The 22,212-nt window shown below is 51.4% G+C and overlaps 1 protein-coding gene across 1 annotated transcript in view; it reads left to right on the top strand.

The window, feature by feature from the left end:
• WNT3 (Wnt family member 3) overlaps positions 1-22,212 on the top strand; it is a 51,752-nt gene that overhangs the window by 25,444 nt on the left and 4,096 nt on the right. Inside the window, exon 2 of the mRNA XM_007959776.2 lies at positions 20,225-20,466. Within this exon, the coding sequence (XP_007957967.1) occupies positions 20,225-20,466 (242 nt within the window). The remainder of the gene's footprint in view (positions 1-20,224; positions 20,467-22,212) is intronic.

Below are 22,212 nucleotides of genomic sequence, written 5' to 3'. Positions count from 1 at the left end.
GAAGTGAGAGTGGAGGGGTGAGGACCCTCTGGGGGCACCGAGCAGACTAGGTGTGTGTGTGTTGCATGCTGTTGATTCTGACTCATGGTGACCCCATGTGACAAAGTAGAAGTGCCCCGTCGCATTGTCTGGTCTGTGATCTTTACAGAAGGTCATCAGTCTTTAATCCCTCAGAGCTGCTCGTTGCTGGGCTGGAAGCTGGAGAGCACTGCAACAGAGTGCATCACGGTCTTGTGGAGAAAAAGCGTTCTGGGCAGAAAAAGTCTCTGTGGGCAAGAACCGAGGGACGGAAAATTAAACCTTTGCATCGTGTTGATTCTGACTCATGTTGTTGTTGTTAGGTGCTCACGACTTTGTTCTCACCCACAGTGAACCCCTGTGCCAGAGTGAAACACTGCCCAGAGCTGCACTGTCCTCATAACTGTTGCCATCCTTGAGCCCACCAACACAGGCACCGTAGCAGTCCACCTAGTTGTGGGTCTTCCTCTTTTTCACTGCCCCTCTACCAAGCTCGATGTCCTTCTCCAGGCACTGATCCACCCTGAGAACATGTCCAAGGCATGGGACTAAGCCTCACCACCCTCACTTCTAAGGAGCATTCTGACTTTACTTCTTTCCAAGACAGATGTGTTCATTCTTCTGGCAGTCAATGGTATTTTCACCATTCTTCACCAGCACCATAATGCAAACACATCAGTTCTTCCTCAGCCTTCCCCATTCACTGTTCAGCTTTTGCATGCATATGAGGTGACTGAAAATAGCATAGCTTGGGTCAGGTGCACGTAGTCTTCAAAGTGACAATTTTGGTCTTTAACACTTTAAAAAGAGGTCTTTTGCAGGCGATCTGCCCAGTGCAATACATCGTTTGATTTCTTGACTGCTACTGCCATGGGCATGGCTTGTGGATCCGAGTAAAATGAAATCCTTGACAACTTCAGCCCTTTTCCCATGTATCATGAATTGTGCAGGTTTTTGGTCTAGTTGTGAAGATTTTTTTCTTTTCTTTATTTTCATCTTTATGTTGAAGTGTAATCCGTCCTGAAGTCTGTGGTCTTTGATCTTCATCAGTAAGTGCTTCAAGTCATCTTCCCTTTCAGCAAGCAAGGTTGTATCATCTGCATAGCACAGGTTGTTAATGAGTCTTCATATAGTCCAGCAATTCTCAGATTATTTGCTGAGCATACAAACTCCTAAGTATGGTGAAAGAATACAACCCTGAAGCATATCTTTCCTGATTTTAAACCATGCAATGTTGCCTTGTTCTGTTGGAATGACTGCCTCTTAGTCTATGCACAGTTCTGCATGAGCACAGTTAAGTATTCTGGAATTCCCACTCTTTGCAATGTTATACATAATTTGTTATGACTCATAGGACAGAGTAGAACTGCTTTATAGGGTTTCCAAGGCTATAATCTTTATGCAAGCAAACTGCCACATCTTTCTCTCTTGGAATGGCTGGTGGGTTTGAAGCCCTGACCTTTTGGTTTGCAACCAAGCACTTAACCACTGCACCATCAAGGCTTCTTTAGAACCAAGAAAGATGTATAATCCCACCAGGAGACAGACCTCTGTATCTTGCTACCAGGCATGTTTGTTTGCGAAAAGGCTGAGGAAAGTAAATGGAGAAATCAAGAAGAAGAGGGGAAAGAGGCAAGAAAAACCAGAGGACACAAGGAATGATGTAAATGTAATGTATGTAAATGATGTAAAGGTCTGTAAAGGCAAAACGGGGATGGGGAGTTGGGAGGGTGTCACCAGACATTGTGTTAGGCTATGAGAGGAAACAGTTTCTTGTGAAATGCATGTCTTTTCCAAGGATATTCCCTGTGTTTTGTAATGCCCACAATATAGGAGTGCAGTGACTTGCCGTGATTTATGCGCGAGTGTATGGAAATGCAGAGGCAAGCCCAAACACTTCTTCTTCTTGTGCTGCTGCATCAAAAAAGGTTTGCTTCCATTGCTGTGAAGGTGGAGAGGCCAGGAGAGTGACGATGAGGGAATGCTGCTTCATAAGGAAGTGGACACAACCAAATGGTTGACCCTGACTATTGGGAAAGGATGGATGGGAGCTGGGAGAAACAGGAGGTGGGGGTCCAGTGGAATGAAGGAGCCCCCAGCCATATACCCCTTTGGGTAGATCCCAGAGCCTTCCAGAGCCCTGCCTTGTCTGACCTTGGGCAGGGCTCCTAACCATCAAGAAGGGAGAGCATCTGCACCAATGAAATCAGCTTCTCAGAGGGATAGGTCCCAGGCCTCCGGATTTCTAAGGTCACCAGGCCACTCCATGTGCAGCCAGGGTTGAGGATCAAGGACTAGCCCCTGTGTGTGGGAGCATTTAATGAGGTAATGCGTGGCCTGCACTGGACCAGGGATGTTATGTGCCTTCAAGTGGACTCCCACTCATCACAACCCTATAAGACAGTAGAACTGTCCCTTAGGATTTCCTTGGCTGTAATTTTCACATGGGAGCTCTGGTGGCATAATGCCTAAAGCATTTGACTGCTAACCAGAAAGCTGGTGGTTCAAACCCCCCAGCCACTCTTTGGGAGGAAGATCAGGCAATCTACTTTTGTAGAGATCCTGCCTTGGAAACCCAAAGAGGGGTCACTATGAGTCAGAATCGACTCAATGGCAGTGAGTTTGGTTTTTTGGTTTAATCTCCACATAGGGTCACTATGATGACAGCTGTTGCCCCCGCCCAGGGTGGGAGGCATGAAGTTTAATCTTATGGGAGCAGTTGGCCAAGTTTTTTCTCCCTTGAAGCCCCTCGGTGGGTTCCAATCGCCAACCTTAAGGTTGGCAGGTGAGCGCTTAATCATTGCACTACCAGGGCTCCTTAGACCTGGTCACAGCTCCTAATAGGTTCCCAGCAGGTGACTGGAGAACCCAGGTGTCTGTGACAAGGAGGCCATTGAGAAAAAATGACTACGTGAATCTAAAGACCCTTCAGAGGAGTTGTTGGCAGAACTTGGGGCTGATGGGTTGGGGGAAGGAGAAAGGAGCCCTGGTGGCTCAGTGGTTAAGTGCTCAGCTGCTAACCGAAAGGTCGGTTGTTTCTGCAGGAGAGAGATGAGGCAGTCGCTTCTGTAAAGATTTAAGTCTTGGAAACCCTGTGGGGCGGTTCTGCCCTGCCCTGTAGGCTCTCTGGGAGTCGTAATCGGACCTACAACCATGGGTATGTTTGCTTGCAAAGGGAGTCATTGAGGCTAGCAGATGCCTAGGACCAGGAACCTGGCTGGGATGACAGGGCGCTTTGAACTTGCGAGGACTCTCTCTAAATGGAGCTGAGAAATCCAATAGCCCGGCAGGGCTGTTTTCACCTGTGCGTCCTCAGGGCCGTGGGGTACCAGGCTCGGTGCGGAACACCTGGGAATGTGGTGGAAAGACTCGCCTTGAAATGGGAGCCCAACGTTTTGCGAAGTGGAGGGATTGACTGACGGGCAGAGGGACTGACCACGCCCTGCTGCAGCTGCTGCCCCAGGACTCCTTCCCATGCACCCTTGCAGCTGCTGCTGGTCGGGGATGGGGGCTCCTGAGGCGTGTTCTGCCCCAGGGTGGCCGCAGATGCTGGAGACTGGGCCAGCATGCGGGACTCCTGTGTGCAAGGCTGCAGGTTCGAGACCCACTTGGTTCTGTCGCAGAAGGTCCCAAATTTTTTTGGAGTTTTTGTTGTTGTTCCTTCAGATTTTCATTAGGATAATTTGTAATCGGAAAACTAGAAAGAACAGTATGAAAGGCACATGTATAGCCACGTACCAATTCCACAAGTTTAACAGTCTGCTCCCTCCTCCCCTTCCTTCCTCTCTCACTCCTCACGACTCAGGTCATGTCGACTCAGGTCATGTCGACTCAGGTCATGTTGAACCTGTGCCCAATGGAACAGGCTGCCACCCGGCCCAGTGCCACCCCCATGACTGGTTACAGATCAGACCCTTGAAAGCAGCAGGGTTTTAATTGGCTGGTTTTCAGTAGATTGCCAGGCCTTTCTACCTACCTCCACTGATACCTATTCGGCATAATAGCAACACACAAACTGTCACTGAAAGACAGATGGTGGCTACACTTTAGAGCATTGGCCAGGATGATGTATGTGTGTATAGTTTTGTTTTTGCTAAACCATTTCAAAGTCAGTGACAGTGATCATGACCCTCGACCTCAGTATCTCCAAAATCTAAGGATGTTCTCTCTCATGACCACATACAACTGTCACATTTAACAAAGTGATTAGTGATTCCTAATGATTCCGAGTTCCCCAACTATCTTCAAAATGACTTTCTGGCTAGGATTTTCAAACTAAGATCCAGTGATTTGATTGTGGTATCTCTTTAGTTCCTTTCAGTCTAGAACACCCCCTAACCCACCCCTCGACCCCTACCCACACACATTTCTAAAAGGGCATTGACTTTTTGAAGGCTTTGGACCAGAAGTCTTGTGAGATGGCCCACATTCTGAATGTGTCTGGTTACTTCCTTCCTCATGGTGTCATTTGGTTTATTCCTCTATCCTCCATATTTCGTGACAACTGAAAGTCACTTCTCAAGGCTTGGTTAGATTTCAGTTAAACATCGTAGACCAGAGGACTCCATAGGGGATGCTGGGTACTGCATTATTACATCATCTCAGGAAGCATGCACCTTCCTAACATCATATACCTGGGGAAGGTTTTTAATGATCCAGTTTCCTGAGAGTCTTACTCAGCTTGGGAACTAGTGTGTGTATTTTTCAAAATCATCCCAAGTAGTCTGACCATGGACACCTTAGTGTCAGCTTCTTGCATCCCTGACTCTGGTAGCCAGCTGGTAAATACAAGTCCTTTATGCTTGGTCCTTGGTCCTCTCAAGGGCATGATGTAAAGGAGTGGGTGGGACACTCAAGGTCGGTGAAGTCCTTGAATCTCCTGCCCTCGGTGGTCAGTGCTATCTGGGCATGAGGCAGGGTCAGTAAGATCTGGATCCCAACATGAGAGAGGGCGGGTCACCTCGGGGCATCTCCTCCAACTTGGTTGGGAGTTCTCTGCAGCCATGGAGGCTGGAGGAACCTGAGATGATCTTTAAACCTTAAACCAAAAATATCCCCTGAAGTTCTTAGAACCAAACAGTAACTTAGCCTAACTAGTGAAAAATGTCTGTGTTGACCATCATGCTCTTTCAAGAACTTTCTCTATGGGAGCAGATTGACAACAGCAATTCCAAAGATTAGACAGGAACCTCAGGGGGCAGTAAGTTTATGTGAATGAGGAGCAGCTACTCACCAGCCAGGCCAGTGGCTCTCCGAGGAGCCCTGAGGAACAGCTGGAAAAGGAGCCCCCAGCCAAGCAGCTTTGTTTCAAAGTAGGTTCCTTTCTGGGCTGCTTGCTAAGAATGAACAGGACCATGGAGCCGGCCCAGAGATCTGGTGGAGCCACCACCTCCCCGTGGCTTGTCTTGATGGCAGACTGTGGGATCCGGGGGAGGTGAGGATGGCTGGAGTAGTCAGGTGGAGCCGGTCAGTGTGGCAAGAGGCAGCAAGAAGGTCCTTACAGGGGGATGCTGTGGTTTCAGTGAACCAGGCACTCTGCTCAGCGTAGGAAAATGGATGAAATAATTCCTCCTCTCAAAAAACTCACCATTTAGTGGAAAACAGAGAATCAATGGACAATTGCATTGCCTGTGATTAAGGTTACCCCTGAGGTATGCTGGGGGAAAAGCCCAGAGGGAAATTGGGGGAAAAACCCAGTTTAAATTGGACACATTAAGAGGAGATTTTAAAATGGGACCTTAATGGGATGAATAGGAGTTCCAGGTAAAACAAGTAGGCCGGGCAGGCTGTGGCTTATCTTTAACCAGAACTGGGCCAGCAGATTTGACTTCTCAGAACAAGCAATCTAAACCTGTGGGGCCCTCGGTTCTCATCTGTAAAATGAAACACTAATGCCTTACTTCCAGAACTTAGGGCCTGGAGGGGCTAGGAAGGAGAAAAGTGTGGTAAGTCTACGGTGAGCCAGAGATGTAAACATGGCTTAGGAGTTGAAATTAGAATCATCACTGGTGGAACAGGAGGTAAACAGACAAATGGCAGAGCTCCGGGAGCAAAAGGTGTTCAAGCTGAACTCAACTTCAAAGCCTAGCTCAAACGTCACCCCTTGGAAGATGACTTCCTTGCTTGCTCCCTGCCCCTCTTCCCTCAGTACTCCTGTTCCTTGTGGTTTCTACCCCATGGTTTCTGGAATGCTCGGCAGCTCTCTAGGTGGCGAGTCTGGGCCCACATGGAAGACACAATGGGGGTGTCATCTGAAACCAACAGGTAGGAGTGCTGTGACTCCAAGCTCTAAAGCTGTTGCCTCATCTGGAAATAGCAAACATCACAGCCCTTCATGTGTCTGAAGGCAGAGGCTGGACCACAGCTTCCAGCCCCACAGAGGGTGGACTCTACCTGAACCAGTGTAAGCTCCTATGGCCTCCCCTGTGCTGTGTGTCCTGAAGTGCTCAGCCCTTGAGGAGCGCACTTGGGAGCTGTTTCCTGCTCTGTGGGTACCTCAGCACTGAGTTGGCTGTGCTCTTGGTACCTGTCAGAGATCAGCACCTTGGGGATCTGAGGAGTGTGGCAGTAGTCTCTCTTGGGCCACCGACCTAGGTTCAGGCTCTACTCTGCCTCCTGGTGCTCTAGTCTTTCTGGGTGAGTATCTTTTTTTATTTTTATTTTATTTTGATTTGGGTGAAGATTTACAGAGCAAATTCACTTTCCGTACAGCAGTTCACATATACTTTGTCTCATGTCATTGACCACAGTTGGGTGAATATCTTGCCTGAAGGAAGATACCGTAGCTCCCAGAGTTGAGGAGGACCATTCTCTTCAGCTGGGCCCTAGGGAGGTCCCGGGCTGGAGCTGCCAAGGAGGTCTGGGCTGCCCCCTTGCCCCTGTCTCCCTCTCTGCTCTGCCCCTCCTCTTCCTTCTCAGTTCTCACCCTCTCCGCCTCCCTGAGGTCTGAGGTCCAGCCTTCCTGGCCTGCACTCTGGCCACCCCCCTCCCCTTCTTACTCTGTTGGCCTCCACTTTCCTGTGAAATAGAAAAAAAAAAAAAAAAAAAACCTTCATGCTCCCAACACAATAAAAAACAGGTTTCAACATTTTACAGGTTTCAACATTTTTCAGGCCGCCTTGTCACATCTTATCAGATCAGCCAGCAGCCGCAGGCCAGGACTCCGGGAGCTGATTTGGGAACAGAAGCTGTAACTTTTCAGCCAAGCTCGGCCCAGCCCCACCTGCTGTGGCCCTCCCTCCCGTCTCCCCAAAGAATTATCCCACAGGGCTTCTTGGGATGGAGCGCAGGGGCAACCACCACCCTTCTTCCCGCTGCTTGGGAGTCAAGTCCTTGATTGACTTCTGCTTAGAGCTACTGCCCACACCCTTCTCTTCCTCTCCTGAGCTGGCATGTGGTTCCTGGGGATGTGTCACTTGGCCCTGGAAGGGGACCCCTAGAAGTTAGGGAGCAGAAGAGAGTCAAAGTCACTCACAGAATGTAAATGTGGCCACTGGACCAAGAGGGCCAGTGAGTTGTGTTGGGGAGTTCAGGAAAGGAGGGGAGACGAGAGACCCTGCCCACTCTCCTATACCCCCAGGCTCCCTGGCCAGTCCTGGCAGCTACCAATGGGAAGCACTAGCTTTTTGATTCTGTGGGGTTTTCACCCACAGCAGTGTGGACCACCAACCTGGAATGCCCCCTTCCCCTGACATTCACCTCCAGGACCCCAACTTACTGTTCTTGCTGGGTCCTGGTGACCTTGATGACACAGTACAAAGTTATAGGCCTAGGAAAGGTTGACCCAAGCCCAGAGGCTCAGATTTCAGATGTGCTAACCAAGGGTGCCCTGGTAGGTGTGGTTAAGGCATTTCGCTGCTAACCAAAAGTTGGTAGTTCAAAGTCATCAGCTGTTCCATGGAAGAAAGATGAGGCAATCTTGCTTCCATAAAGATTTACAGCCTTAGAAACCCAATGGGGGTTGCTATGAGTCAGAATCAACTCTGTGGCAGTAAATTTGTTTTTTTAACCTGAGGGATGTGGTGGGAGGAGAAGCATCAGAGCTGGGAGGGCCCACCGGTGTGTACAGAGGCCCTCCTGGAGGACACTTGACTATGGCCTGGAAGTTGAATGTATCTAACTCTTCAGTCAATTGATCAAATGTGGGAGAACAGAAGGACAGTGTTTGCATAGGGAAATAGTTGGGGTAGGGGGTAGTGCATGGGAGGGAAGGACACAGGGAAGAAGTAACTACAGGGAGGAAGTGGGAAGAGAACTGTTACTCTGTGGGGAATTGCAGTCAATGTCATGACACAAAATGTGTATGAATGAAATGCTGTATGGAAAATGAAGCCAAATCACAATAAAAATTTTAAAAAGAAGAATGTATTTAACCTCTTACCAGGTGAGGAGGGTGGGGATAAAAGTGAAAGAAGGAATGAGGCAGAGGAAGGGAAGGGCATAGTGACTCATTTTGTCCAAGCATGTTGGTTTCTTGTCTCTGTGGGGACCTCATCAGGAACACTAGGACCAGAAACCAGACCTGGTGCTTGGTGCCAGTGTCTGCAGGGCCAGGTCCCACAGCCTGTCTCCTGCAGGGGTGTGGAGGTCCTTCTTGGCCTGAGGTTCTAGCTCCCCAAGTGTGAAGTCCCCCAAACTCCCAGGACCCTATCTGTCCCGTCCCCCCCGAGAAGTCCCATGTCTTGTGACACCACTGGGGCCTCTCCCTTGGGAGGGGTGTCCACTGCTTCCAACACGAGGCTCACGGGCTGTCACCCTTTCCTGTGTGCCTGTTGGGGAGTCTAGGCTTATTGTATCAGTCAGCTGTCAGTTCCACAAAAGAGATCCCCAAATCTGAATTTCTAGCCTCTGCCTTTCTTTTGGATTCCAGCTCTGCACCCCCAGTACTGTCTGGAATGGGTTCCTGGAGGCCTCCCTGGCCCAATAAGCTTGTCTTTGTTCTCAGCCTTGCTAGCTGGCCCTTGTATTCCCTTTCTTGATCGATGTCATCTCCATTCTTCTGCTCACCCTGGCTCAAAACATCAGTCATCGGCTCCTTCTTCCTCTGGTTTCACATGTGACCAAACAGCTACTGATCCCTGGTCACTGCTTCCTCTCTGCTCCTAATGCCACTGTCCTAGACCCCTGGCCACACACCCCAATAACCTGGGTGCATGGCTCTTGGTCCTGGCTGCACCCCAGACCAGGGAGATCAAAGTCTTCCCATGTAGTTGTAATATGCAGCCAGACCAAAGAATCACTAGCCTAAACTCTTCCACCGTCCTCCCAACTGCTTTCCAGTCTCGGTGTCTAGCACTTACCCCCTTGCCCCATTTTATAAGGTTGATGACCCATGACTAACAGATTGTAATTCCAGAGCCCAGCTCATGAGGCTTCCATGGCTTTCAGGGGCGTCAGAATAAAGTCTGACACTTGGGGACTCTTTCTAGCCTTCTCCCCTCTTCTGAGTCTCTGTACAACCCATAGACCTCAGCTGGGGTAGACCAGATGCCAGTCTCTCTCCTATTTCCTATTTTGGGACTATTCCCTTGTGCTTGGGCTGCCTTCCTGATCATGGCTAGTGGAGACCCCCTCACCTCTACATTCCAAAGGGCAGTTGCTTTTACATGTACTCCCTGGACTGTGATTACTCAGGATATAACTTACAAGTATGTTGGAACTACCTCTCACTACTCCATAGCACCCAGATCCAGTGGGTGCTTGAGAAATGCTTGTAAGTCTGTTATTGACAGATTTTTCCTGGCCTGGGCACATCTTGGGTGTGGCCTAATTCATCTCCCCATTCCCAGTGCCTGGCACTCTGCCAATTCCAAAGTCATCACTCAATAAACATGTGTTGAGTATATAAGCAGTGAATGAATTTGTTTACCAAGGGAAGATTTACTCCTCAAAGGGCAGGTCCTTCCATTCACTCCATGTATTTATTGTTGTCATGGAGTCCCAATCTGGATGGCTGGGACCAAAGCAAACCAGGAAACCCAGCAGCAGTTGGTGTGGGGACTACCTTCTTTGACTCATCTCTGAGCCCTGAGTTTGAGCTTAGTACATGGGCCCTCTCTTCCATCACCCTGTCCTTCTATAGAAACAAGGGTGCCCCTGGTGGAGGCATATGAGAACCAGATGAGCCATTCATACCTGTTGAGTAAATGAACCAAGGATTTATGGGAAGGTCAGGAGAGATCATGCCCCTGAGGAAGGACATCTGCTGGGAATCTAGGCTAACTCCATGGACCTTGGCTGCCCTTTGGACTGAGCAACTCCTTTGGTCCTTGGCTTTGCACAAAATGTGGTACAGACCTGTACTCAGCACCTGTGGGAGGACCAGTGGACAGGAATGGTCCCGTCCCTTGCTTTGTCACCAGCTCCCTGCTAAGACATCAGGGTGAGTCCAGGGTCCATTGCCGCCCATGTCAGGTGCAGTAGTTTCCGTGTCATTCTAGGTTTGGGCTCCTTGGAAGCTCCAAGTGTTAGATGCTTCATGGCCCCTGTGCCCAGCTCCTGCCCCACCCTGCATGCACATATGCACATGTGCCCCTGAACTTGTCAGCTGCCCTCATGACATCCTTCAATCTCAAGTGGCCTCTTGACCTAAGTAGAAAGGTAGTGGACTTACATTCCAAGGTCAAAGCTTGGTTCTTCCTGCCCATTTCTCAAGCCTTTTCTTTCCCTTCTGGGAGCTTTGGTCTTGCCCCACACTGGGGTGGGGCCCCTCTGGGTCCAGGAGCAGGGATGGCCTCTGTCCAGTACTGCCCAGGAGCCAGCAGGTGGGGCACTGAGCATTGGGTTGTTGTAGGGTCCACAGAAACACTGTGGCCACTGCTGGAGGGGGTGAGGGACAAATGGCCACAGAGGAGGTGGTTTCTGACTCCCTCCTACCCCTGCTCATCTTCCTGCCTCTCGCCACCATTTTAAGAGACACCAGGCCTTGGGGGCAGAATCTTAGGATGTCCTCTTTTGGAGGCTGGCAGAGAAGGACAGGCCTGGCCAGTGGGGAAAGATGAGGCAGAGGGGACCATGCTTCCAAGAAAAGCATAATGGGGAGAAGTTTGGTCAGGAAGCTCACCAGCATCTGGAGGCAGGAGGGAGCCTCAATGCCTTTCCCTAGGCTGCTGCCTTGATCCATCTTCCATAACCCCCAAAATGAGGAGACGGCCTACAGGTTCCATCTGACACTCTGTGCCTAGCCCCAGAGAAGCTTTGGAAACCATGCATGTATCATCCCCCAGGTTAGGGGCACTGTTGTTGTTGTTGTTATGTGCCATCGAGTTGGCCCTGACTCATAGCGACCCCTCCTTGGGTTTCCGAGGCAGGGGCACTAGTGGGTGGTAAAAGGGTGGCATCCTCCCCCAAGGGAGGCAGGTGGTCCAGTGAGAAGAGCCCTGGTGACCACCAAGAGCCTGGGGTTCCACTCTGTTTTCCCTACCCCAGGGAAATGACAAACCCTCAGTCTTCCCATCCATAGAAGGAAGGGATGAGACTAGACCAGTGACTCAAATGGAATTGTCAGAGGAGCCCTAGGTGGGGGCACTAGGGAAAAGTTGATGGATAGACTCTAGACCCTTCTTTTTATCTGTTGTACGTATAATGGAGAGGGGTGAGTTGGTGTATGATTTCCTTTGGAAAGATAGCTAAATGGTCAAGAAACATCCCGGATTAGATGATCCCTGAGGACCCTCCATCCCAAAAACCCTATAATGTTGAGAGGTTCCAAGATCGAAAATGTTTTAGACAAGTTAGGGGCCAGAGGAGGCTACATGGTTGGGTACGAGATTTTAAACTTGAAGAGGTCACTAAGAGCTGCAGGGTGGGGATGGTGCCACTTCTCTCAGCAAGGCTCGGTCATTGGTCACCACTGGGTGGATGGAGGACTCTGTGGGTCAACAATGTTGCCTGGAGACCAGCAGAGGCAGGGCCACCATGAGTGGTACTTAGGAGTCTTACCATCTGTTGTGATGCAAAGTCATTCCAGCACTTAGAGTGATCTGAATTCTTTGTTGTTGTTGTTATGTGCTGTTGAGCGACTCATAGTGACCCCTCCTTGGGTTTCCCAGGAAGTATCAGTACAGAAGTAGATTGCCCAACCTACCTTCTGAGGAGTGGCTGGTGGGTTTGAACCACCAACCTCCTGGTTACCAGTCAAATGCCTTAGGCACTATGCCACCAGAGCTCCGTACCTTTTGCTCAGTCATCATCTTTTCCAACTGTACTCTGTAGAAACTGTGCTCCGACTCCAGCCCTCAACTCCTTATTTCCTTTTCCATTTGCCCATAAAGTTACCATTTGACATATGGCACATTTTACTTGTGTAGTGTCTTTCTACCTAAACAGAGTTTAAACTCCGTGAGGGCAGGGATTTGGGGCGGGTTTGTTTACTGCTGTATTGCTCATCATAGACAGTGCCTCGCTCTGAGAATGCACCCAATCAATACAAAGATTTGACTCGTGGACTTAAGAAATCACAGAGCAGTTCTAAATGATCAAAGGTTCCTGGTAAAATAATTTTCCCATCTGTTGTTGTTAGGGGCCATCAAGTCAACTTCAAGTCATGGTATCTCCATGTGATGGAATGGAACGCTCCCATAAGGTTTTCTTGGCTGTAATCTTTATAGAAGCATGTCACCAGGTCTTTCCTCTTGGAGTTGCTGGGTGGGTTTGAACTGATAACCTTTTGGTTAGTAGCTGAGTGATTAACCGTTGTGCCACTGGGCCCCTTTATTTCCCTATCTATGGAGGATTTTTTAAAAACTTAAATTTCTAGTTTCACTAACTATTTTATTGAAAATCACTATTGTCCTGAAAACAAAACCAAGCCATGTTTGCTTCTCCACATCTATAGGTTTGCAGGGAAAAATAACCAAGAAAGGCAAAAAAAAAAAAAAAAAGTCATCAAAGTATTTTAAAAAGAAAGAAAAATGTTTGTCTCTGCCCTGTGCCCGCCATCCAGGCCCATCCTGGGGACCAAGGTGTCTTGGCAGTATAGAGAGAGAACTGGGGCCGGAGATGGGCTCTGATAAGGCCATGCCGACATCGGAGTCTGCCCTTAGGAGAGCACATTTTTGCTCTAGGAAGTCAACCTCAAGGTCTCCACGAAAGGCCTGTTACTGGCACCTGCCGCCGGTCCGCCTGGCTGCCTGTGTCTGCCCTCAGCCCAGCTGGGTGGTGGGCGGCTGGGGTAGAAGATGAGCTGACCTCAGGGGGAGGGTAGTGGGGCCCCAGGGCAGGGCAGGGCTAGGAGCTGGGTATAAATAGCTCCTGCACAGCTGGGAAGGCCTGGCAGTGCCCTCTGCCCTCCCCCTCACCAGCTGCCTGTGCCAGGCAGATCCCACCTCTCTTGGGATCTTGGCCATCGTCATCTCAGATCCTAAACGTAGGAACTTCCTCAGCGGAACCGAGGAGTCTTGTCCTGTGTGTAGGCGGAACCTCCGGAAGCCTGGGGAATGAGGGTGAGGGGGTTGCAAGATGCGGGGTGGGCATCAGACTGGCCCTTTGGAGGAGTCTGTATTCACTTCCTGGGCTGCTGTAATAAATCACCACAAACTGAGTGACTTAAACAACAGAAACTGGTTCTCTCACAGTTCTTGAGGCTAGACATCGGAAAATAAGGTGTCCACGGAACTACACGCCCTCTGAAGGCACTAGGGAAGTATCCTTCCTTGTGTCTTCTCGTGGTCGCCAGCAATTCTTGGCATTCCTTGGCCTGTAACTGCACCCCTCCAGTGCCTGACTCCATCTTCACGTGGTCATTTTCCCTCGTTGTCTCTTTGTGTCTTAAATGGCCTTCTTATAAGGACATCAGTCATTGGATTGAGGCTCCCCTTTATTTTAGAAGGAGCTCTAGTGGCATAGTGGATAAGGCATTTGGCTGCCAACTGAAAGGTCAGCAGTTCAAACCCACCAGCCATTCTGCAGAAGGAAGATTGGGCCATCTACTTCTGTAAAGATTTACAGCCTCGGAAACCCAACAGGGGTTGTTATGAGTCAGGATTGACTTGATGGCAGTGAGTTTGTTTTTTTAAAATCTAGTATGGGAACCCCAGTGGCACAGTGGTTAAAGTGCTTGGCTGCTAACCAGAAAGTTTGGTGGTTCAAGCCCCCTAGCCACTCCCTGGATGAAAGATGTAGCAATCTGCTTCTGTAAAGATTTATATACAGCCTCGGAAACTCCATGGGGGCAGTTCTACTCTGTCTTATAGGGTCGCTAGAGTCAGAACTGACATGACGGCAGTGGTTTTTGGTTGAATCTAGTATGATATTATCTTAACTAATTACATCTACAAAGACTCTATGTCGAATAAGATCCCATTCTGAGTCTCTGGGAAGGACATGATTTCTTGGGGGACACTACTCAACCTTGTACGAATTCCTTCCTTCCCTTGGGAACCATCCAGTACCTATGATGTGCCTGGCCAAGCACACTCTCATAGGGTATAGGGGATGGAGCTTACACTAGCACTGCTACCTCTGACCAATCAATGAAAGGGAAAGAGTTCAATTCAGCACTCTGATAAAGTCTGAAGGAGGCACAGAAGGAGTGGAAGTTACTCCTGTGTTGGAGTCCACACAAGTCTTTGGAATGGAGGTGGCCCAGGATAAGATGTTGAAGGGTGAGTAAGATGTTTGCCAGGGGCTTGGGCAGTGGAGAGACACCCCAGTGGAGGCTCAGTATGTCCAGAGGAAGGGATGAAAGTGCTGGGCTGCAGTCATTCAGAAGGGTGAGGTCAGTCGAATCAAAGCCACTCACACTTTGGTTCAAAGCACTGTGTTACCTCCCCAGCCTGTGCTTCAATAATGGGGATGAGGGTCTGGCGTTAAACCCACGGGTCTGTGGTGGTGGGGTGCCAGACATGAGCAGTGTGAGGGTAGGATACTCAGGGTCAGGGTGGTAGAGCATGCTCCGGGAGGGCAGCTATCCTGTAAAAACCAACCCCATGGCCACAGCCTCCTTAGTCCCAACCCCAGCCCATGGAGCTAGGCCCTAGCCCCAGAGGCCCCTGCACAGCTAATTACCAGCAGGATGTCCAGTCGGCACTGAAACCTGTGAACAGAGCATCCTGGAAATAACCTGTGCCCTTACCCTTTGGGTTACCTTTAATACTCAGCCCAATGGCTCTGTCTTTGTTCAGCCATCTCTGTTACGAAGGAGCTGCTGTGGAAGGGGTCAGCTTTGCTCTGATCCAAGGCATCTTTCTTCCCAGTGATGGATGGGAAAGAGCTCTGATTCTGATGTGTTCTACCGGGTCAGTGATAAGAGGATGGAAGGAATGAGGCCAGGACAAAGTGCTGGGGATGTTCCCTTAACACATGATGGCCACAATGACTGCCATTTATTGAGGGCTCCCATGTGCCAGGCACCAGGTTATATCATTGATTCCTCCCATTATCTCCATTTTGCAGATGGAGAAACTGAGGCACACAGAGGTTATGTAAATTGCCTGAGATCAGCAGGAGAGGCAGAGCTGGATTTGAACCCAAGCAGCCAGGCTCCCAGGTCCACAATGAGTTGGGGTTGGGCAGCTGGATGGCAATGATTTGGTGGCAGGAGTGAGAACAACTCCTTGTCTCTGAGGCTGTGGAGGGCTTCTCAGAGGAGGGCTAAAGTGGCAGAGAGAACATCATGCTTGGAGTTGGATACACAAACCCAGGGTTTGAATTCTCTGACACTCCTGCTTCCGTGACTTCTCGTGCCTCAGTTTCCTCCTCTATAAAGCGAGCAAGGTCACACCCCCCTCACAGAGCTGTTGTGAGGATTAAATGAGGTCATGCATGTGACATAGGGACACACCAAACTCAGAAAACCAAATCCAGTGTAGTCAAGTTGATTGTGACTCATAGTGACTCTACAGGACAGAGTAGAACTGCCCCATGGGGTTTCCAAGCCTATTATCTTTACAGAAGCAGACTGCTACATCTTTCTCCCACGGAGTGGCTGGTGAGTTCGAACCTCCAACCTTTCAATTAGCAGCCAAGTGCTTACCCACTGTGCAACCAGGGCTCCCTTCAAGGGCATGTAAGAAACGCTAAATAAATGTGTCCGTTAGGATTGCTAGTGTTGAATGAGGCTGCAGAGAACAGGAGGAAACCGGCTCGGGCTGGAAGAGAGATTGCAATGAAGTCCCCTGGTGGACTTCTTGGCCCTCAGGGGCCTAGGGTCTGAAAGGGGAGCAGAGTGGACTGTGATGTCTGTTTTGGGAGGATACCTGTTTGGCGTCGTGTTTGGGGAGAGAATCTGAAGCCAACCAAGCCATGCCAGCCAGGGCCCAGGTTTTGGGCATTCTGCTGGGCAGGGAAGGCCCCACCTGCGACCCTCTGGGAGGAAACTGGTAAAATCAAGGAGAGGAAGCACCTTGGAGGGTTGGTCAAGGAGCAGCCTCTTTGAAACTGGAGATGAGGAACCTTCAGGGCTGCCCTGGTCCTCAGTCCCTCTCCCCTAGAACAACCTTTAGGGCCCACCCTGTGGCCCAGATCTGACCGTGTGGTCTCAGGAAAGTCATTTTCTCTTTGGGCCTCTGCTTTTTCATCTGTACAATGGGCTCTGTGCTTTCCTAGGGCTCCTCCCAGCTCAAGCATCTTGTGTGTTGATTCTGGTCCAGGGTTCAGGCTCCAGCGTTAGTCTGAGGGAGCCCGGGCTGTACATGGTACCAACAGGACAGGTATGAGGAGAGGCGGGAGAGGGTGAGGGAGGAGGGAATGGGTAGAGAGGAGTTTTCGAAAGGCCTCACTTTAATTCTCTGCGTGGAGGAAGACCAGACTCTTGGGTCTTGTCTGGTGAGCAGACCAGGAGATTGGGGATCAGGGGGAAGGGACAGAAGGGATCATGAGACAAGCCCACCCAGGTTAGAGGTCTCCCCGAGGCTAGAGCTAGCAGTGAGGGTGGAAGCCAGGCAGAAAGGCACATGGCCAGTGCAGGCCCCTCTACCTCCAGGGACCGGCAGGGATGAGGCACCTGCAGTGAGGAGATGAGGAGTGCTCTGGGAGAAGGACACTTAGAGAAGCACTGAGGGAGAGCCAGGGGAGACACCAGGAGCAGCAGAGGGCCCTCTGAGGCCCAGCCAGGGAGATCTCAGGGGCCCAGCAGCAGGGAAGTGAGGTGCCAGTCCCATCACTTGGGCACAGAGTCCAGGCCGGTGTGTGGACAGAGGGCAAGGAGTCACCAAAATACTATTTGTTTTTCAGGGGGGACCATCATCACTATTTATTTCATTCCCCAAATAGAAACTCTGTCCCAATTAATCACAATATTAATTAGAGGGCCCCGCTGGCCCCACACTCAGGACCACACCCAGGTTGGGCCGCAGGGGTGGCAGCATCATAGATCCTGGCCTCAGCTTCCCTCTGGAGAGCTCCCTCTGGTAGCTGCCCTGACCATCAGAGGAGGGAGGGTCTCCCAGTGGGAAAGGTGGACTTCTTCCCAGGTGGCTCTGCTCTCGAGCGGCTGCCCTTCCAGGATGGCCCTAAGCTGCGCCGTCTCTGTGACCCCTCCCTCTGGTTCCCTGCTGCAGGGCTGGTGGGGCAGTGGGCAGGGCAGGGCTGCCAGCAGGAGCACACTGCTGCCCTGGCCCATCTCAGGCCGGATGTGCTGCTGGCCAGGAGCACGCGGAAGCGGCCGCGCTGGGAGGGAGGTATGATGCTGGTGCTCGGCAGCCCTGCAGACTTGAGCACTTTCCTTAGCTCTCGGGCCTCAGTTTCCTCATCTGGGAAATGGGACAATAATGTTGCCAAAGAAGTTCCGACCTCACAGGTGTGAAGATTAATTGACACAGCGCCCAACAGGAACACAAAAAGCAGGAGTTGTTTTATTAGCATCAACATCATCACTCTAATTCCTTTACAACTGTAAGCAGGTCAGGGGTGGGTAGGGTCCAATCCACAGGGCCCCATCCAGTACTTTGTGTCATGTATCATCAGGAAGGTCTGGGATGACTGCTCTATCCCATTCAGGTGTGGGCTCAGCACTGAGGCCCAGGGCACAGACAGGCCAGGCCTGAAGCCAGCCCCCCTGGGGACTCAGGCTGCCATGACCCGGAACAGGGGGCCCAGTGTTTTACCCTATGGGTCCTGGAGTCAAATGGCCTGGGCTCCAATCAGTAACTGCTTTGTGGGTCTGGGCTGGTTACTCAACCCCCAAGGCTAACCCGTCTGTAAAATGGGGTTGGTAATAAAGATCCCAGTACATCACAGGGGTGTTATGCAGATGACCTGAGAACAGAGCTAGTGCCCAGGAATCAGCCATGATGAAGTCAGACCTTCCTGTGGCTCATTCCTTCTCAGTGATCAAGATCTGGAAATGTCTCCTAAATGTTACTTTTGGAACTCCCAGATCTGGTTCCCAATCCCTTTCCACCAAGATAAACAAACAAACGTAAAATGCTGCGAGGCCCCGCTTCATCCCTCTAACCACTGAGCCCAGAGGCAGCCCAGGGTGGAAGGGTGCCACCCACCCAGAACAGCTCTGCCGCTTGGAATCTCTGCAGGTTGGCTAAGGTGAGGAGCAGCTCAGGTGTGAAGGGAGCCTCCCGGGAAAACACAGCAGGCTCAGCTCGGCCACAGATCTGGTGCCAAAAAGCCTTGAGCAGGCTGACTTATTCCCTAAACGTCAGTTTCCTCATCTTTGAAACAAGATAGTAACAGTCCTCACTTTGAAGAATTGACCAGAAGTAGTTTATGTAAAGTACCTGGCACGTGGTAAAGCAAAAACCAAACCAAACCAACCCACTGCCATCAGTGGATTCTGACTCATAGCTACCCTATAGGACAGGGGAGAACTGGCCCACAGGGTTTACAAAGCTGTAAATCTTTATAGAAGCAGACGGCCTCGTCTTTCTCCCAAGAAGCAGCTGGTGGATTCGAACTGCCAACATTTTGGTTAGCAGCCCAATGCCTTAACCACAGCACCACCAGAGCTCCTTAGCACATTAGCATGTTAAGTGCCATCCAGTCGGCTCGACTCATAGCAACTCTGTACAACAGAATTAACACTGCAGCTTGATAAATGGCTGACGTTTCATTCATCTCTGTGTCTGAACCTGTAGGTTACCTTGTACTTTTTCCTGACCTACCTCTAGGATCTTCTCCTAGTTCCTCTTCCCAAAGCTTTCCCTGGCCACTTTGCACGGGGGACCGACTGAGGCCAGTGCCAGACAAGAGCCTTGGGCAGTTCCTGATTTAAAGAATGAGAGACAAATCCCATGTTCTCCTCCCTCCACATCACACAGCCTCCAATCACAGGGCAGATCAAAATGGGAACCACAGGTCATTCTCTTACCTTCTTGCACAAAATGTTCTTTCCGCTGTTACCGGTGGTGGGGGGATTAGAAGAGCAGTGATCCCCACAGCACCCTCGTCTTCTGGTATTTTAAACACCACCTTCCAAAGGACTGTCTTCTTTGAGGGGCAGAAGAGTGGGGTGACCAAGGCTACATAGTGTTGACCAGGGAAGGTCAGAACTGAGGTGTTTAGTAGTTGCAAAGATGGCGACAGAGGCCCTAGTGGACAGAGAAGCCAGTGCTGGCTACTGATTTCCTAGAGGGACACTGTGGGGGCAGAGGGCGGGTGAGGGGGTGACTCTGGGATGGGCAGTCAGTGTCTTGAATGAAGCTGAGAGGTCCTCCCATGGGTGCACACCGCACCTTCTCCTGCCCCAGTGCAAGCTCCCTGCTGGGGCTTGAAGTGGCCCAGCCCAACCCCCAAAGACTGGAAGGGACTTGACTACCAAATGCCATCTTCCCAGTCCACTGTTCTTTCATGATGTCAAATTGCCCCCATGAGAGTTTCTGCTGGTTCCCATACCTCTGCAAGTTGGGTGTGCCTATGTTATGGGGGAGGAGCTCTGGTAGCATAGTGCCTAAGACACTTGACTGCTAACCAGAAGGCTGGCGGTTCAAACCCACCAGCCACTCCTCAGAAGGAAGGTTGGGCAATCTACTTCCGTAGTGATACTGCCTCTGAAACCCAAGGAGGGGTCTCTATGAGTTGTGGCCGCCGACTCAATGGCACATAACAACAACAACAACAACAACAACAACAACAACATGTTATGGGGGCAGCTTTGCTGGGATCAGACTTCTGCTGTTCAAGGGACAGAGGTTAAAGGCAGCTGGGCCCTCCATTTTCTGCACCTACATGCCCTAGGGGACTCAGGAGGAAAACCTTGCCCAGGATGGGCTTACGACTTTGCGTCTGCATATTACCACCCTCTGTCTGCCCGCAGGTCCCTGGCCCTGGGCCAGCAATACACGTCCCTGGGCTCACAGCCCCTGCTCTGCGGCTCCATCCCAGGCCTGGTCCCCAAGCAACTGCGCTTCTGCCGGAATTACATCGAGATCATGCCCAGCGTGGCTGAGGGCGTGAAGCTGGGCATCCAGGAGTGTCAGCACCAGTTTCGGGGCCGTCGCTGGAACTGCACCACCATAGACGACAGCCTGGCCATCTTTGGGCCCGTCCTTGACAAAGGTACTGCTTCTGGATGGAGTCCTGCTTCTGCTGGGAGCTGGGGGAGGGGAGCAGGACCAGGTGGCCCTTCCGCCTCAGGGGGCCTCAGCAACCTTGAAGCCCTAGAGGGGTCGGGCCTCAGCTCTGAGTTTGGGGCCCCCCAGGGAGGACAATCAAGCTAGTCGAGACCCTTGTCCTCCACTGAAGGTAGGTTACCCCTCTCTGGACAGAGCTCAGCGGTTACCTTCTGCCAGGTGTTGCCAGGGGCTGAGAATCCTTGAGATAGCCTGGGACCCTGAAATCCCAAAATAGGCACCGTGGAGGCCACAGCCTTCCTTCCAGGCTTTGTGAGGGGGTGGGGGGCAGGCTTTGATGTGGACATTTGTGACATTTCCCCAATGCAGTGTTAAGTGCTAGGCAAATGCAGCTTGGGGTGGGGGTGGGGCATTGCCACCCCTCAGTTCCTCCCACACAGAAAATTCCAGAGCTAGGGAAGCCACCTGGGGCTGGTGGGGATGGAGAATGCTAGGGAACTGTGGTGGGGCCCAAGGGCGAGCTGGTTTCTGGGTAATTCTCAAGCGGTCTTGCAACCTGGGAGTCCAATTTTGCAGAATGGGAGGGTGTCACAAGAATTGACATCAAACAGGGAGGCACTGGAAGGCAGGGATGAGAGGGGTAACTCCTCTAAAGAAGGGGACTTTGGGGCTGAAGACGGGCCACTCTTTGAGGAACCGCAGTTTCCAGCCATTTAATGAGCCCATCTAAGCTGACCAGGCTCCCTTCCTTGTCCTCAGCAACTCAAGCCCTCCCTGCTATCACCATTTTTTTTTTTTCGCCATCCAGGCTCCTTTAGGAAGTCTGGTAATCTGGGAAGTGATAGGAAGGAGCTGCCTTAGAGAAGACAAGGGATCCGAACATCCAGCTGGACCGGGGAGGACCGGGAGGTGGGGAAACTGACCCGCACCCCGATTTGAGAATTCATTTACCTGAGCCTCAGGTGCGCTGCGCCGGTCTGACGCACGGGCCAAATGCTGGCTATTGTCATGGAACAGAAGGGCAATTAGCAAATCAATGCATGGCGACTCTGTTTACGCTTCTACTACCAAAGCTAATTATTCCATGTTTACATAAAAGGTTTGGCCTCTAATTGGGGCCAAGTGGCGGCGGGTTGCATTTCAAACCAGATCTGGCCGGTGCCTAAGTCTCCCCGCCTTTCTGTGCCCCACCTCGGGCCAGGTCGCGCCTAATCAAACAGCCTCCGCGTCTAGACGCGCTCCCCAAAACCGAGACTCACCTTGATCACTCTTCCCCGCTCCGGACATAACCCACTCCCATCTCTGTTTATCATTTGAAATAGCCGTCCTAGGTTCTGGAACAGGCCTTAGTCCCTAAATGGCCAGAGGGCAGGTTTGTGTTGGGGGTTACATGGAGAGTTTGCTTACAGCCCTGAGGGCTTCCCGGAAGAAGGCCGACGCGCGCACTCGCACCCCAGTGTCCAGAGCCCAGGCGGTGAACCCGTGTTTGCACCCCGCCCCGGTCAACGCCCGCTGTGCGGGCGGCCGAGGGTTCATCCCCGCCACCGCCTTGAGACCCGGGTGGAAGAGCTGGTCTCTACCCGGGCGCGTGGTTTCTAGGAAGCGGGGGCCGCCGTGTGCGCCCCGAGGCGGGAGTGGGGCGGGGGCCGCGGGCGCAGGAAGGCCGGCTGCGGCGTTGGCACCGCCTGGGGCCCGAGCTGCCCAGGTCGGGGCGGGGGCGCAGGGGTCGGCG

The sequence above is a fragment of the Orycteropus afer genome, unplaced genomic scaffold (genome assembly GCF_000298275.1).
Source record: "Orycteropus afer afer isolate SDZICR_OR568_19922 unplaced genomic scaffold, OryAfe1.0 scaffold00018, whole genome shotgun sequence".
NCBI classification, from domain to species: Eukaryota; Metazoa; Chordata; class Mammalia; order Tubulidentata; family Orycteropodidae; genus Orycteropus; species Orycteropus afer.
The sequence above is the reverse complement of the archived record's forward strand: the minus strand, read 5'-3'. Positions and strand labels throughout refer to the sequence as shown.